The sequence below is a fragment of the Neofelis nebulosa genome, chromosome 13 (assembly GCF_028018385.1).
Source record: "Neofelis nebulosa isolate mNeoNeb1 chromosome 13, mNeoNeb1.pri, whole genome shotgun sequence".
Taxonomy (NCBI): domain Eukaryota; kingdom Metazoa; phylum Chordata; class Mammalia; order Carnivora; family Felidae; genus Neofelis; species Neofelis nebulosa.
The window spans coordinates 38,389,097-38,406,044 of record NC_080794.1 but is presented as its reverse complement, the minus strand read 5'-3'; the positions used below and the strand labels follow the sequence as shown (position 1 = coordinate 38,406,044).

The 16,948-nt window shown below is 35.5% G+C and overlaps 1 protein-coding gene across 8 annotated transcripts in view; it reads right to left on the bottom strand.

Moving 5' to 3' along the window:
- The window catches only part of FAM149B1 (family with sequence similarity 149 member B1), an 86,869-nt gene that overhangs the window by 32,687 nt on the left and 37,234 nt on the right, over positions 1–16,948 (bottom strand). For 7 of the 8 annotated variants that reach the window (XM_058696693.1, XM_058696690.1, XM_058696691.1 and 4 more), the window contains exons 6-7: positions 15,398–15,562; positions 12,257–12,444 (exon numbers count right to left, since the gene is read on the bottom strand). In XM_058696693.1, the coding sequence (XP_058552676.1) occupies positions 12,257–12,444; positions 15,398–15,562 (353 nt within the window). The remainder of the gene's footprint in view (positions 1–12,256; positions 12,445–15,397; positions 15,563–16,948) is intronic. The other variant, XM_058696696.1, reaches the window with a different exon arrangement.

Here is a 16,948-nt window from a genome sequence, read left to right as displayed (position 1 = left end):
TTTATATCAGACAAACTAGACTTTAAAGCAAAGACTATAACAAGAGATGAAGAAGGGCATTACATAATAATTAAAGGATCTATCCATCAAGAATATCTAACAATTGTAAATATGCCCACAACATGGAAGCACCCAAGTATATAAATGAATTAATCACAAACATGAAAAAACTCATTGATAATAATACAGTAATGTAGGGGCCTTTAATACCTCACTTACAACAATTGACAGATCATCTAAGAAGAAAATCAACAAGGAAACAATGGCTTTGACTGACACACTGAACCGGATGGACCTAACATATATTCAGAACATCTCACCTTAAAACAGCAGAATATACATTCTTCTCAAGTGCACATGGAACATTCTCCAGAATAAATCACATACTGGGTCACAAATCAGTCCTCAACAGGTACAAAAAGATTATGATCATATCATGCATATTTTCAGATCACAATGCTATGAAACTTGGTCAGCCACAAGAAAAAAATTGGAAAGCCTTAAAATACATTGAGGTTAAAGAACATCCTACTAAAGAATGAATGGTTTAACTAGAAAATGAAAGAATAAATGTAAAAAAATATGGAAGCAAATGAAAATAAAACATGACAGTCCAAACTCTTTGGGATGCAGCAAAGGCAGTCCTAAGAGGAAAGGCCTATCTCAAGAAGCAAGAAAGGTCCCAAATACTCAATCTAACCTTACACCTAAGGGATCTTGAACAGGAATAGCAAATAAAGCCTAAAGTCAGCAGAAGAAGAGAAATAATAAATATTAGAGCAGAAATAACTGATATAGAAATGACAACAACAACAAAACAGTACAACATATCAACAAAACTAAGAGCTGCTTCTTTGAAAGAATTAACAAAATTGATAAGTCCCTAGCCAGGCTCACCACCACCACCACCAACAACAACAAAACAACAACAAAAGGACCTAAGTTGATAAAATCATGAATAACAGAGGAGAGATCACAACCAACACCACAGAAACACAAACAATTATAATACTGTAACAAATTATATGCCAACAAACTAGGCAATCTGGAAGAAATGGACAAATTCCTAGAAACATACACACTACCAAAATTGAAAAGAAAGAGAAAATTTGAACAGACCCATAAGGAGCAAAGAAATTTAATCAGTAATCAAAAATCTTTCAATAAACAAGAGTTTTGGGACAGACGGCTTCCCGAGGGAATTCTACTAGATATTTAAAGAAGAGTTAATACCTATTCTTCTCAAACTGTTTCAAAAAAACAGAAATAAAAAGAAAGCTTCCAAACTCATTCCATGAAGCCAGCATTACCTTGATTCCAAAACCAGACAAAAATCCCACCAAAAAGGAGAATTACTGGCCAATATCCCAGATGAGTCTGGATGCAAAAATTCTCAACCAGATACTAGCAAATCAAATTGAACAGTACATTAAAAAAATTATTCACTATGACCAAGTGAGATTTATCCCTGGGCTGCACAGCTGGTTCAATATTTGTGAATCAATCAACATGATACACCACATTAATAAAAGAAAAGGATAAGAACTGTATGGTCCTCGGGGCACCTGGGTGGCTCAGTTGGTTAAGTGCCTGACTTCAGGTCAGGTCATGATCTCGCGCTTCGTCAGCTGTGCTGACAGCTCGGAGCCTGGAGCCTTCTTCAGATACTGTGTCTCCCTTTCTTTCTGTCCCTCCCCCACTCATGCTGTGTCCCTCCCTCTCTCAAAAATAAATAAACAAACAGTAAAAACAAAAAAAGACCCATATGATCCTCTCAATAGATGCAGAAAAATAATTTTACAAAATGCAGAATCCTTTCTTTATAAAAACCCTTAAGAAAGTAGGGATAGAAGGAACATACCTTGGTGTCATAAAGGGCATATATGAAAGACCCACAGCCAATATCATCCCCAATGGAGAAAAACAGAGCTTTCCCCCTAAGGTCAGGAACACAACAGAATGTCCACTCTCAACACTGTTGTTTAACATAATACTGGAAGTCCTAGCCTCAGTAATCAGACAACAAAAAGAAATAAAAGGCATACAAATTGGCAAGGAAGAAGTCGAACTTTAACTCTTCAAAGATGACATGATACTCTAAGTGGACAACCTGAAAGACTCCACCAAAAGACTGCTAGAACTGATACATGAATTTGGCAAAGTCACAGGATATAAAATCGATGTACAGAAATTGGCTGCATATCTATAACCAATAATGAAGCAGCAGAAAGAGAAATCTGGGAATTGATCTCATTTACAATTTTTGGTGCAACAAAAACCATAAGATACCTCAGAATAAACCTAACCAAAAAGGTAAAAAATCTGTACACTGAAAACTATAGAAAGCTTATGAGAGAAATTGAAGAAGACACAGAGAAATGGACAAACATTTCATGTTCATGGATTGGAAGAACAAGTATTATTAAAATGTTGACACTACCGAAAGCAATCTACATATTCAATGCAATCCCTATCAAAATAATACAGCATTCTTCATGAACTAGAACAAACAATTTTAAAATTTGTATGGAACCACAAAAGACCCTGAATAGCCAAAGTAATGTTGAAAAAGAATACCAAAGTTGGAGGCATCACAATTTCAGACTTCAAGCTATATTACAAAGCTGTAATCAAGACAGTATGGTACTGGTAAAAAACAGATCAGTGGAACAGAACAGAGAATTCAGAAACAGACCCACTAACGTATGGCCAACTAATCTTCAACAAAGCAGGAAAGAATATCCAATGCGGGGGGAAAAGACTGTCTCTTCGGGAAATAGTGCTGGGAGAACTGGACAGCGACATGCAGAAGAATGAAACTGTATCACTTTCTTAACTCATACACAAAAATAAATTCAAAATGGATGAGAGTCCAAAATGCAAGACAGGAAGCCATCAAAATCCTACAGGAGAAAATAGGCAGCAACCTCTTTGACCTTGGCCACAGCAACTTCTTACTGGACATGTCTTCTGAGCCAAGGGAAACAAAAACAAAAAGGAACTATTGGGACCTCATCAAGATAACTTCACCCACAGTCCCACAGCAAGAGAGAGAGAGAGGGGGAGGGGGAAAAAACATTGGCTCAGTTGTGATCATGTGGCATTTGGTGTGACATACTACTTACGTTGCAAAACATTGCTCGTTTATCAAGTTAAAATTTATTAGAAATGTTTGTCTTGTGGAACATTTGCAGAACGAGTTACTCACAATCCAAGGCTTTACATACAATGGAATATTACTTGGTAGTCAAAAAGAATGAAACCGGGGCACCTTGGTGGCTCAGTCAGTTAGGCATCCGACCTCGGCTCAGGTCACAGTTTGTGAGTTTGAGCCCCACATTGGGCTCTTTGCTGTCAGCACAGAGCCTGCTCCAGATCCTCTGCCCCTCCCCTGCTCGCACACACACACACACACACACACTCTCTCTCTCTCTCTCTCTTTCTCTCTCTGTCTCTCAAAAATAAACATAAAGAAAAAAACTTAATAAAAGAGCAAAACCTTGCCATTTGCAACAATGTGGATGGAACTAGAGCATATTATGCTAAGTGAAATAAGTCAGAGAAAGACAAATATTATGATTTCACTCATATGTGGAATTAAGAAAAAAACAGATGGACACTGGGAAAGGGGAAGAAAAATAAGAAAAGAGAGAGAGAGGCAAACCATAAGAGACTTTAAATAACAGCGAACAAACTGAGGGTTGCTGGAGAGGAGGTGGTCTAAATGGGTGATAGCCATTAAGGAGGGCACTTGTTGGGATGAGCACTGGGTGTTATATGAAGTGATGAATCATTAAATTCTACTACTGAAACCAATACTATATCTATTTTAAATAACCTGAATTAAAAAAAAACCAATAGAATAGAACAATGAAACCGGAGCTGGTTCTTTGCAAAAATTAATAAATTTGATAAACTATAGCCAGACTTATCCAAAAGAAAAGAGAAAGGACCCAAATAAAATCACAAATGAGAAAGGAGAAATAACAACCTACACCATAGAAATACAAACAATTAGAATATTATAAGTATGCCAACAAATTGGACAACCTGAAAGAAATGGATAATTCCTAAAAACATAGATTACCAAAAACTGAAACAGAAAGAAATAGAAAACTTAAACCTTTAAGCAGCAAACAAATGGAATCAGTAAAAAAAAAAAACAACAAAAAACAAAAAAAAAAAAAAACAAAAAAACAACTCCCAGACGAACAAAAGTCTAGGACCAGATGGCTTCACAGACAAATTCTACCAAACTTTCAAAGAATAGTTTAGAGGTTAGAGTGGGAGAGAGCCAAAGCATAAGAGACTCTTAAAAACTGAGAACAAACTGAGGGTTGATGGGGGGTGGGAGGGAGGGGAGGGTGGGTGATGGGTATTGAGGAGGGCACCTTTTGGGATGAGCACTGGGTGTTGTATGGAAACCAATTTGACAATAAATTTCATATATTGAAAAAAAATAAAGAATAGTTAATATCCATTCTCAAACTATTTCAAAAAGTGGAAATGGAAGGAAAACTTCCAAATTCATTTTATGAGGCCAGTATTACTCACCAAAACCAGATAAAGACACCATAAAAAAAAGAGAAGCATAGGCCAATATCTCTGATGAACACAGATGCAAAAATCCTCAACAAAATAACAAATATTGTTAAAATATCCATACAATCCATAAAAAAGAGGATTCAAGTGAAATCAGAAATGAAAAAGGAAATGTAATAACTGATTCCAAAGAAATAAAGGATCATAAGGGATTATGAACATTTCTATACCAACAAATTGGACAACCTAAAATAAATGGATAATTTTCTAAGAACATACAACCTATCAAGACTGAATCATGATGAAATGGAAAATGTGAACACACCAGTTACTAGTAAGGAGATTGAATGAGCAAGAAAAAACTTGGCAACAAACAAAAATTTGGGACCATATGGCTTCACTGGTGAATTCCAACAAACATTCAAAGAAGAATTAATACCAATCTTTCTTATACTCTTCCAAAGAACAGAAGAGGAAAGAACTCTTCTAACCTTTTTTTTTAAACAAGATTGGCATTACTTAGTACCAAAACCAAGGATGCCACAAGAGAGTACAGGCCAATATCCCTGATGAACATAGATGCAGAAACCCTCAAGAAAAAATTATCACACCAAATTCCACAATACATTGAAAGGATAATATATCGTGATTAAGTGAGATTAATCCAGGGATGCAAGGATGGTTCAACATCTGCAAATCAGTCAATGTGATACACTACATTAATAAAAATTAATATCATATGTGATAATCTCAATAGATGCAGAAAAAACATTTAACAAAATTCAAAAACTCTCAACAAAGTGAGTACAAAGGGAATGTACTTCAACATAATAAAGGACATATATGACAAACCCACAGCTAACATTATACTCAACAGTGAAAAGCTGAAAGTTTCTTCTAAGATCAGAAATAAGACAAGGATATGCACTCTCACCACTTTTATTCAACATAGTATTGGAAGTCCTAGCCAGAGCAGTTAGGCAAGAAAAAGAAACAAAAGCTATTCAAATTGGGAAGGAAGAAATAAATCTCTCACTATTTGCAGATGATATATTATATAGAAAGCCCTAGAAATTCTATCAGAAACTGTTAGAACTAATAAATGAATTCAGTGAAGTTGTAGGATACAAAATCAATACACAAGAACGTACTGCATTTCTATACACTAATAATAGACTATGATAAAGACAAAATTAAGAAAACAATCCCACTTGCATCAAAAAGAATAAAATACCTACGAATATATTTAACCAAGGAGGTAAAAGACCTGTATACCGAGAACTACAAAACATTAATGAAAGAAACTGAAGAAGGCACAAATAAATGGAAAGATATTCTGTGCTCACAGATTAGAAAAATTAACATTTTTAAAATGTCCAAAACACCCCCCCCCCGCAAAATGCACAGATTCAATGTGATTCCTATCAAAATTTGAATAGCTTTTTTCACAGAAATAGAACCAAATAATCCTAAAATGTGTATGGAACCATAAAGACCCCAAATAGCCAAAGCAATCTTGAGAAAGAACAAAGCTGGAAGCATCTTGCTCCCTGTTTTCAAGCTATATTACATAGCTATAGCAATTAAAACAGTAAGGTGCTGGCATAAAAACAGACACATAGATCAATACAATAGAATAGAAAACTCAGAAATAAACCCACACATATATGGTCAAGTAATTTACAACAAAGGAGATAAGAATATAAAAGGAGTAAAAGACAGTCTCTTCAATAAATGTTTTTTGGAAAGTAGGACCAGTATCTTACACCATGTACAAAAGTCAGTTTAAAATAAAGACTTGAAGATAAGACCTGAAGCCACAAAACTCCTAGAAAAAAACATGAGGTAAGCTTCTTGACATGGGTCTTGGCCATGATTTTTTGAATCTGATGCCAAAAGCAAAACCAAGGAAAGCAAAAAAACCCAAAAAAACAAAACAAAAAACACCATCAAATTAAAAAGCTTCTGCACAGCAAAAGGAAAAGTCAACAAAATGGAAAAGCAGTCTATTGAATGGGAGAAAATACTTGCAAATCATCTATCTGATAAGGGGCTAATTTCCAGAATTTATGAAAATATATACATAGCCAAAAAAATCCAATTTAAAAATGGACAGAAGATCTGAATAGACATTTTTCCAAAGAAGAAATACAGATGGCCAAAAGGTACATGAAAAGATGCTCTACATTACTCATCATCAGGAAAATGCAGATGAAAATTAAAATGCAGTTTCACTAGTCAGAATGGCTATTATCAAAAAGTCTAGAAATAACAAGGGTTGGCAAGGAGCTGTAAAAAGGTAACCCTTGTGCACTGCTTGTGGGAATGTAAATTGGTATACCCACTATAGGAACCAGTATGGATTTTCCTCACAAAAATTAAAAGTAGAGCTACCATATGATCCAGCTATTCCACTTCTGGGTATTTATCCAAAGAAAAGGAAAATACCAACTTAAAAAGATAGATGTACCTCCATGTTCATTGCAGCATTATTTACAGTAGCCAAGATATGGAAACAACCGAAGTGTCCATCAGTAGATGAAAGGATTAAAAAAAAAGCAACTGCGGTGTATATATACAAGGAAATACACTTCAGCCCTAAAAAAGAATGAAATCTTTCTTTATGTGACAACATGAACGGACCTCGAGGGCAGTATGCTAAATGAAGTTAGAGAAAGACAAATAACATATGATCTTTCTTATAGATGGAATCTAAAAATAAATAAATAAATAAATAAATAAATAAATAAATAAAACCAAGCTCATAGATATAGAGAAGAGATTGGTAGTTGCTAGAGGCAGGGCATAGGGAGTTGGACAAATGGATGAACACTTTTTGCTTTTGTTTTTAGAATGAATAAATTAAAAAATTTTTTTCATATCTATAAAAGAATGAATCACCAACAGACTCACATTTACATACAGGTTTAAAATATTTTAAAATGTTTAATGAAATAAAATTCATATAACATAAAATTCACCATTTTTAACCATTTTACAGTACACAATTGGTTTTTAGTATATTCACAATGTTGTGCAGTCAGCACCACTATCTAATTTCAGAAAATATCTATCACTGCAAAGAGATACCACATACCTCCCAATTCCTTTCTCCCTATATCCCTTGGCAACCACTAAACTACTTTGTGTCTCTATGCATATGCCTGTTCTGGACATTTCAACTGAATAAAATCATACAATATGTGGCCTTTTGTGTTTGGCTTCTTACCCTTAGCATAATATTTTCAAGGTTTATCCATGTTGTAACATGCATGATTACTTAATTTTAGTTTATGAACTAATAATATTACATTGCATAGTACATTAGTTACTTATCCTGCTATAACAATATACCACAGACTGAATGGCTTAAATCACAGAAATTTATTTTCTTAAAGTTCTGGAGGTCAGAAGTTCAAGATCAAGGTGCTGTCTGGCTTGTAGGCAGCTGTGTCCTTGCATTACCACTTTTCCGTGCATGCACAGAAAGGGGGCTTTGGTCTCTTCCTCTTCTTATAAGGATACCAACTCTATAGGATTAGGTCCCCATGCTTATGACTTCATTTAACCTTAATTACCTTCCTAAAAGCCCCACCTCCAAACATTCACACTGGGGATTAGGTCTTCAACATATAAATTTTGAGGAGGACACAATTCAGTCCATAACATATGTATATACCAAATTTTGTTTCTCCATTCATAGCTGATGAACATTTGCGTCAATTCTAACTTTTTGACTATTATGAAAATGCTGCTATGAACAATCATACACAGGCTTTTTTGCAGATAAGGTTTCAGTTCTCTTGGTTATATACTTTGAGTGGAATTGCTGGTCATACGGCAATCTTATGTTTAAGTTTTTGAGGAACTACCAAACTGTTTACATGGTAGCCACACCCTTCTACCTTACCACAGCAATGTATGAGTGTTTCAGTTTCTCCACATACTCACCAATACTTGTTATTGTCTTCTTCTTCTTTTTTTTTTTAATGTAGCCATCATAGTGGGTAGAAGTAGCATTTCATTGTGATTTTGGTGTTGGTTTGTATTTCCCTAATGAATAAGGATGTTGAACATCTTTTCATATGCTTACTGGCCATGTGTGTATCTTCTTTGGATAAATACCTATTCAAGTTGTTTGCCCGTTTTTAAGTTGAGTTGTTTGTCCCTTTGTTGTTGAATTGTACTTTACATATTGTGGATGCTAGAATCTTATCAGGTGTATGATTTGCATATATATTCTTCCATTCTGTAGGTTGTCTTTTCACTTTCTTGATAATATCCTTTGATACATAGATTTTTTTTTTTTTAGGATAAAATCCAGTCTATTGATTTTTTTGTTGCTTGTGGTCTTGGTGTCATATCTGAGAATCCATTGCTAAATCCAACCTCATTAAGATTTACTCTTATGTTTTCTTCTAAGAGTTTTATAGTTTTAGTTCTTAAATGTATGCTTGTGATCCATTTTGAGTTGATACTTTGTATGTAGTGTGAAAGAAGGGTCCAAATTCATTCTTTTTCATGTGGTTATCCAGTTTTAGCACCATTTGTTGAAGAGACTATTCTCCCATTGAATGGTCTTGGCACCCTTGTTGAAAATCAATTGGCTGTATATGTGAGGGTTTATTTCTAGACTCTTGATGCTATTCTGTTGATCTATATGTCGATTCTTATGTCAGTACCACACTGTTTTGGTTAATGTACCTTTGTACTAAGTTTTAAAATCAGGAAATGTGAAGCCTCATACTTTGTTCTTTTTTAATATTATTTTGGACATTCATTCAAATCTGTTTGGGGAGTATTGCCACTTAACAATATTAAGTCTTCTAATCCATAAAAAACACAGGCAGACTTTCCAATTCTTTAGGTCTTCCCTATTTTCTTACAATAATGTTTTGTAGTTTTCAGTGTAAAAGTCTCACACTTTCTTGGTTAAGTTTATTTCTAAGTATTTTATTCTCTTTGATGCTATTATAAATGAACTGTTTTCTTAATTTCATTTTTGATTGTTCATTGATAGAAGAATTTTGAGAAACATGATAGAGAAAACATAAATTGCCTTGAACAGACTTAGTAGAAATTGGATTTGGAGGATGCTCTATTGGAGGGTTCAGAAGGAAATGAGGAACATGTTATTAAAAACTGGAAGAAGGAGGTGCTTGTTATTTAGTGGAAGAATGTTTAGTGTAATGGTCTCCTGTGGTCATGTGGAAGGCAGGACTTAAAGTGATGGTTCTGGATGTATAGCTAAGAAGAGTTCCAATCAAAGTTATTGAAAGTGAGGCCTGATTTTTTTCCTGCTACTTATACAATAAAACATGAGATGAGAAAGAGAAACTGATGGAAAAAAATATTAAATGTAAAGAAACCAGGACTTTATAACTTTGAAAAGTTTGTATCTCTAGACGGTGAAAGAGTTTAAATGAAAGAAGGCTGTCAGACCCTCAAAATTCTACTACCAGGGAGCAGTCTAATAAAACTACTTAGCTTTCACACATGTGAAAAAGGAAGGATGATTCAGAGGGCAAAACCAAGAGCCCAGAGGTTGGAACAGAGAGCTATTTCTAGGACTAGAACTCCCAGTATTTTCCCAACTGGACTTCAGAATTACTATAAACCTTTTTTTTTTTTTAACCTTCCATTCTTTTTTTTTAGTGTTTATTTATTTTGAGAGAGAGAGAGACTGTGAGTAGGGTAGGGAGCAGAGGGAGAGAGAGGGAGAATCCCAAGCAGGATCTGCACTGTCAGCACAGAGCTCGACATTGGGCTCGATCTCATGAACCATGAGATCATGACCTGAGCCGAAATCAAGAGTCAGACACTTAAGTGATTGAGCCACCCAGGTGCCACTTAACCTTTCATTTCTGCCCACCCCCCTCCCTTATCTAGAATGTCTGTTATCCTTTCCCTGGCCCACTATTGTATGATGGGTGTGTTGGGGTAAGGCGACTTTTCTCTATGACAGGAATTGTTGGTTGGATTATATAGTTAGATGTTTATATTCCTATGTATATAGTCTTTAGTTTCACAGATATATAGATGGAAGAGAATTGGGCCCCAGTAACTTTACTTAATGTATTATATCCATTCATGGGAAGTTTATTCATACCAAGACCTAATTTAGATGATAGTATTTTGAACTTCTGAGCTATGCTATAATAAGTCTCTTGGGAATTTAGTGTATTTTGCATGTGGGAGCACAGGAATCATTAGGAGCAAGTGGGAGAATTGTAATGGACAAACTCTTTGTAATGGACAAACTCTTACCTCTTGGTGTTCACATTTTTTTTTTTTTTTTTTTTTTTTTAGTTTTTATGTATTTTTGAGACAGAGAGAGTCAGAACATGAGAGGGGGAGGGGCAGAGAGAGAGAGGGAGACACAGAAACCGAAGCAGGCTCCAAGCTCTGAGCTGTCAGCATAGAGCCTGATGTGGGGCTCGAACCCACAGACCGCAAGATCATGACCTGAGCCAAAGTCAGAAGCTTAACCTACTGAACCACCCAGGCACCCCGGTGTTCACATCTTTGTAGAATCTCCCTTTGAGTGTGACTTACTCCAGACCAACAGAAGATGGTAAAAGTGATGAGATGTCACTTCCATGAATATGTTACATTATATAAGCTTCTGTTTTGCTGACTAGCTCTCAGCCTTTCTTGCTGGCTTTGAAGAAGAAAGCTGCTGTGACTCCTACAGTTACAAGAAACTCGATACTTCTAAGAACACACAAAAGGGGAAGTGTTTCTGTTCCTAAGTGAGCCTCTACATGAGAGCCTAGCTGTGGCCAACACCTTGATCACAGCTTTGTGAGATCCTAAGTAGAGAACTAGCTAAGCCATTCCTGGTCTTCTGACCCACAAATCTGTGAGATAAAAAATGTATGTTGTTTGAAACTGATAAGTTTGTGATAGTTTTTTGTGCAATACAGAAAAACAAAATAATTCTTAAAAAGCTAAATATACATTTAACCATATAATCAAACCATTCCACTCCTAGAAATTTACCTAAGAGAAAAGGAAATGTATGTGCAAAAAATTCTTGCATAGTAATGTGCATAATAGCTTTGCATATTATAGTCCCGAATTGGAAAGAACCCAAATGTCCATGAACAGGTAAATGGATAAACAAATTGTGCAACAGTGGAACACTTCTTGGGAATAAACTGCTGACGCACACATTTACATAGATGAATTTCAAAATGATCATGCTGAATGAAGGAAGCTTACAAAAAGGAAATACCCTGATTCCATTTATATGAAACTCTACAAAATAAAAACTAAACTATAGTGAAAAAGCACGTGGCGATTGGGGGTCAGGCAGGGGCAGAAGGGATTACAAAGGTATTATATATATTATATTGACTGTTTTGTGGTTTCATGTATACATAGGTCAATTGACCAATTTACACTTTAAATATGAATGGTTTATTGTATAATCGCTTATTCTTAAGTAGAGCAGTTTAAAAAATGTATTTGCCACTTGCACATCTTTTTTCTCACAAATAATTATATTCAAATAAAACACAGTATAGTCATCATAGAATAGCCTTGTTACTCATCCACTCATTTTCAAATATTGTCTAAATATCTGTTAATGTCTGTGGAAAATACAAATGTGAGTCTTTTGCAGTAATGAAACATATAATCTGAAAGACTAGTCAGGGTTTGGAAATCATAAATAATTATTTTTTTATGTTGTTTTCACAAAGATCCTTACCAGAAGCAAATCCCTCCCAATGACTACGTGTCAGCTGCTCCATACAGCTCAGAACTTTGCTCCACACGTCGTCAAACACATAAGCAAGGACGTCCTCTTTCATGCAGTAAAATGGAGCAATGGGAGGGTACCCTAATTTCTGTTTCTCTGGAGATGCGTGTAATTTCTTTCCTTGAAACCCCTCTTCCCTGTAACAGAAGCAAATAAGACTTCCTAGTTATTCTTTACTGAGTGTTCACCACTGTGTTTTGTGCTTCTCCAGGAGCGTGATTTGTGTCCCCTCCCCACATGTATATGTATGTAGCTCAGTATATGTATGTAGCATATGTGTTAAACTGTCTTGTGACCTAAGGGAGTTCTCAAACAGACTGAATTTCCCTTTTTACTCCCACCCCACCCCACTACTCTGCCAAAAAAAAAAAAAAAAAAAAGAATAAGAAAAAGAAGACTGAGGTCTCATTGTGTATTTTTTAGCTTTGAACAGTGAACATTGTCAGTTGAGCAATAAGCTATGACAAGCATACAGAAATAATCTTTTTGTTGTGACTGGATAACATTTAGATTACTATTCATGTACCATTTAATGATGGGCATGTGACTGTGTCACATAGTTATTTGAGGCAGTGATTCATTAGAGAAATAGTGTACTTTTATTAATCCAAACAAACAATTGGCATTTGGCTGGAAAGGGAAAGGAGGGGAGCCCACCAGCACAAGAAGCTACTGTGAGGCCTTTTTGGAGACCATGTAGCTATCTGTAGTCCAGAAACTCAGCCAAGTCTGTCTCTTCTCTGGAAGGGGGTACCAATAGCCCCAGTATTTGGGGGGCAAAGATCTAGCTGACAGATATGCTTACCTATGATAGATGTATTATAAATTAACACAAAGCAAATTCTGAAACACTTGGGCTATGAAGAAATATCTTACGGCCTCTCCCGGGAAAATTATCCCTGGGGTAGCAGAGGTGTCAAGAATTAAATAAGAAACTCTAACTAGGAAAGAAGGATGCTAAGAGGTTTATGCAGGGCAGCTAAAGACTCTTTACTTCTTTCCCAAGGAAGAGCTGGCATGGCATTAAGTTGGGGAGAAGGCTGATTTAGTATTAATTGTATTTAAATTTATATTTCTTTTTATAGGAGATAACACTTTCATATGATGAAAAAAAATTCACATTCTACAGAAGGAAATGTATTTATGTAGTGAAAAATAAGTTTACATTTCTGTCTCCCAGGCACCATTCCCAGAAGCAAACATCATACATTGGTCCAGGGAAATAGTTACGTTATACACTGCACTGCATTGTGGCCTTTTATTTAAAAATGTATCTGGCCCTCCATCTCTATTAATACATATGAATACGCCTCTGAAAAAATAGCTGCAGAGAATTCTACTGGACGTACCATAGTATATCTAACTATCCAGTTATTGATCAACCAGGCTTTTGTTCTTATAGTCAGTAGGACACTTAATATTCTTGTATGTAGTTCTTTGGCTACATGGGTATTATATCTGTAGGATAAATTCCTATAAATAGAATTATGGAGTGAAATGGTATATACATTTAAAATGGAAAGATATTGCCCACTTTCCTCTAAAGAGAGATAATCTTCAGTGTTGAAAAAATGTGCCTTTTTTCCATTCAAGGAATTATCAAACTTCTTTGTTTTCTCTGCCAGTCTGACAGATAAAATAGTACCTTGTTATAGTTTTAATTTGCACTGCTAATTGTGAATGAGATTGAATTTTATTTCCTTTATTTAAAATCCATTTTCTTTTGGGGCGTCTGGGTGGCTCAGTTGGTTAAGTGTCCGACTTGGTCTCAGGTCATGATCTCACGGTTCATGAATTTGAGCCCCACATCAGACTTTGAGTGGACAGTGTGGAACCTGCTTGGGATTTCTCTCTCTCTCCCTCCTTCTTTGCCTCTCTCCCACTTGTTGCGCTCTGGAACTTTTAAAGGCTTGGAGGAATAGCTTAAGAGGTTAATGTTTCAGAAGGGTAGCATAGGATAGTGAAGAGAGCACTGGATTTAGAGTAAGATGAATAAGGTTTTAGGTCTTAGCTTTACCTCAGACAAATCATTTAACCACTCTGATTCTCACCTATCCTATAGAGATGGTAAATAATATCTGTGTCACAGGACTATTGTCAGAATACAATAAGAATGGATATAAACAAGCATTATTAATTGTAAAGTCTGTGCTAAGTATAAGGTTTTATATAAACTGTGTATACCTTTTCAAAAAGGATTTACGTAAACAAAGTTCACACCTCTTCAACTGCTCCTTTGAAAAGTTTCAGATTTCCATGAATTAACTGGTGATGATTTACAAAAGGTAAAATCAAATTATGTGAAGAAAGAAATTAACTCATTTAAAAACGTTTAATCTCAGGAAGAGGCAAATAACACATTCAGGAAGAAAATACACAAGCGAGTCTGGTATGTGGAAGCAATAGGAATTTATATCAACTAAGCACATGAACTCTAGGTACCTCAGAAGTAATAGGAAATAAATAACCAAGTGACATCAATCTAATTATATGTAATATTGGTTGTGTACTTTATATTTTGTTTGGTTGTGTTTTTTTTCTGTCTTTGCGGGGGGGCGGTTCTGAGTAGTAGATTTTATTATTTTTTCAATCCATTTTTAGCGAGAGAGCAAGCATGAGTGGGGGAGAGGAGGAGCAGAGGGAGGGAGAGAGAGAGAGAGAGAGAAAGAGAGAAAGAGAAAGAGAACCTCAAGCAGGCTCCACACTCAACACAGAACCCAATGCAGGGCTCAATCCCACAACCCTGGGATCATGACCTGAGCCAAAATCAAGAGTCAGACACTCAATGGACTGAGTCACAAGGTGTCCCTGAGTAGTATACTTTAGAAAAAATAGAGGGGTGCCTGGGTGGCTCAGTCAGTTAAGCATCCGACTTTGGCTCAGGTCATGACCTCACAGCTTGTGAGTTTGAGACCTTTGTCAGGCTCTGTGCTGACAGCTCAGAGCCTGGAGCCTGCTTCCGATTCTCTGTCTCCCTCTCTCTCTGACCCTCCCCCATTCATGCTCTCTCAAAAATAAACATTAGAAAAAAACAGATATTAATACACAAAATAGGAGGGGAGTAAAAAGCTTAAAATACTTAACACTCACATATCAGTGTGGTCGAATGCTAGGTATTCCTCTATTATTCCTTCAGAGATTATACAGTCTTCCTCCTCTCTTTCCATAGAATACACACTAGGGGATTTGGCAATGGGAGATGCTTTGTGAGCATAAGAAGATGAAAAATGTAACTTCTTTCCCCTAATACCAAATCTGGGAGAGGAAAAAGCAATTATTAATTGTATATAACATAAACAGTTCCTACAGCAATTCAGTCATACGAGTTTCAGCTCAAAATCCCTTGCCCTGCTGACATCTCCCCAGACTATTCATAGTCTTAATACCTATTGTTTCTCAGAACAGAAAGAATAAACACTAGCCATAGACCTACTCTGCCTAGGTGTACTGTGCAGTATCAAATACTATTTGCTGTCTTTTCAGATGCAACAGCTAAGGCTATGAGATAAGTTTAAAAATATTTAAGAATAACCAGTCAGAATGGCTAGTATCAAAAAGACAAGAAATAACAAGTATGGGCAAGGATATGGAGAAAAGGGAACCCTCATGCACTATTGGTGGGAATGTAAATTGGTGCAGCCACTAAGGTTCCTCAAAAATTAAAAATAGAAATACTATATGACCCAGTAATTCCACCACTGAATTCCACCTGAAGAAAATAAAAACATTAATTTGAAAAGATACATGCACTCCTATGTTTATTGCAGCATTATTTACAGTAGCTAAGATATGAAAGCAACTTAAGTGTCCACAGATAGATTTCATGGATAAAGAAGATGTGGTATGTATATACAATGGAGTATTACTCAGCCATGAAAAAGGTTGGAACTTGACATTTGCTACAACATGGATGGACATAGGGCATATAACGCTAAGTGAAATAAGACAGGAAAAGACAAATACCATATGATTTACCTTAAACATGGAATCTAAAAACCAAGAAAAAGGAATAAACAAAACAAAACAAATAGATTCATAAATACAGAGGACAAACTGGTGATTGCTAAAGGGAATAGGGATTGGAGGGTTGGCAAAATAGGTGAAGGGTATTAAGAGGTACAGACTGCCAGTTATAAAATAAATAAGTCACAGGTATGAGAAGTATGGCATAGGAAATATAATCAATAATATTGTAATAACTTTGGTGGCAGATAGTAACTATACTTATTGTGGTAAGCATTTTGTAATTTATATAATTGCTGAATCACTATGATGTACACCTGATACCAGTATTTTATATTTAAGTCTCTTTCAATAAAAAAATTGATGAAAAAATTAAGAATATTAATAATTACAACTTTCATGTACCTCAGGAGATAATATGCTTATTTCAGTAACTCCATCATAGTTCAAAATGCATATGCCTTAAGGGCAGGGATCTTCTCTTATTTATATTTAAATTTCTCTTCCTACCCAGGTATTCAATGAATATATGATGACTCATTCAGTTCAGAATCTTTACTTTGGAGAAAACCAGTCAAATCTGAGCAGTACAGTTTTTTTAAATGGCTCTGTTTAACGAAATATTAAATATAACCAATGTATATTTTGTGATATTCTTTATACTTTTGTACCTTAAGT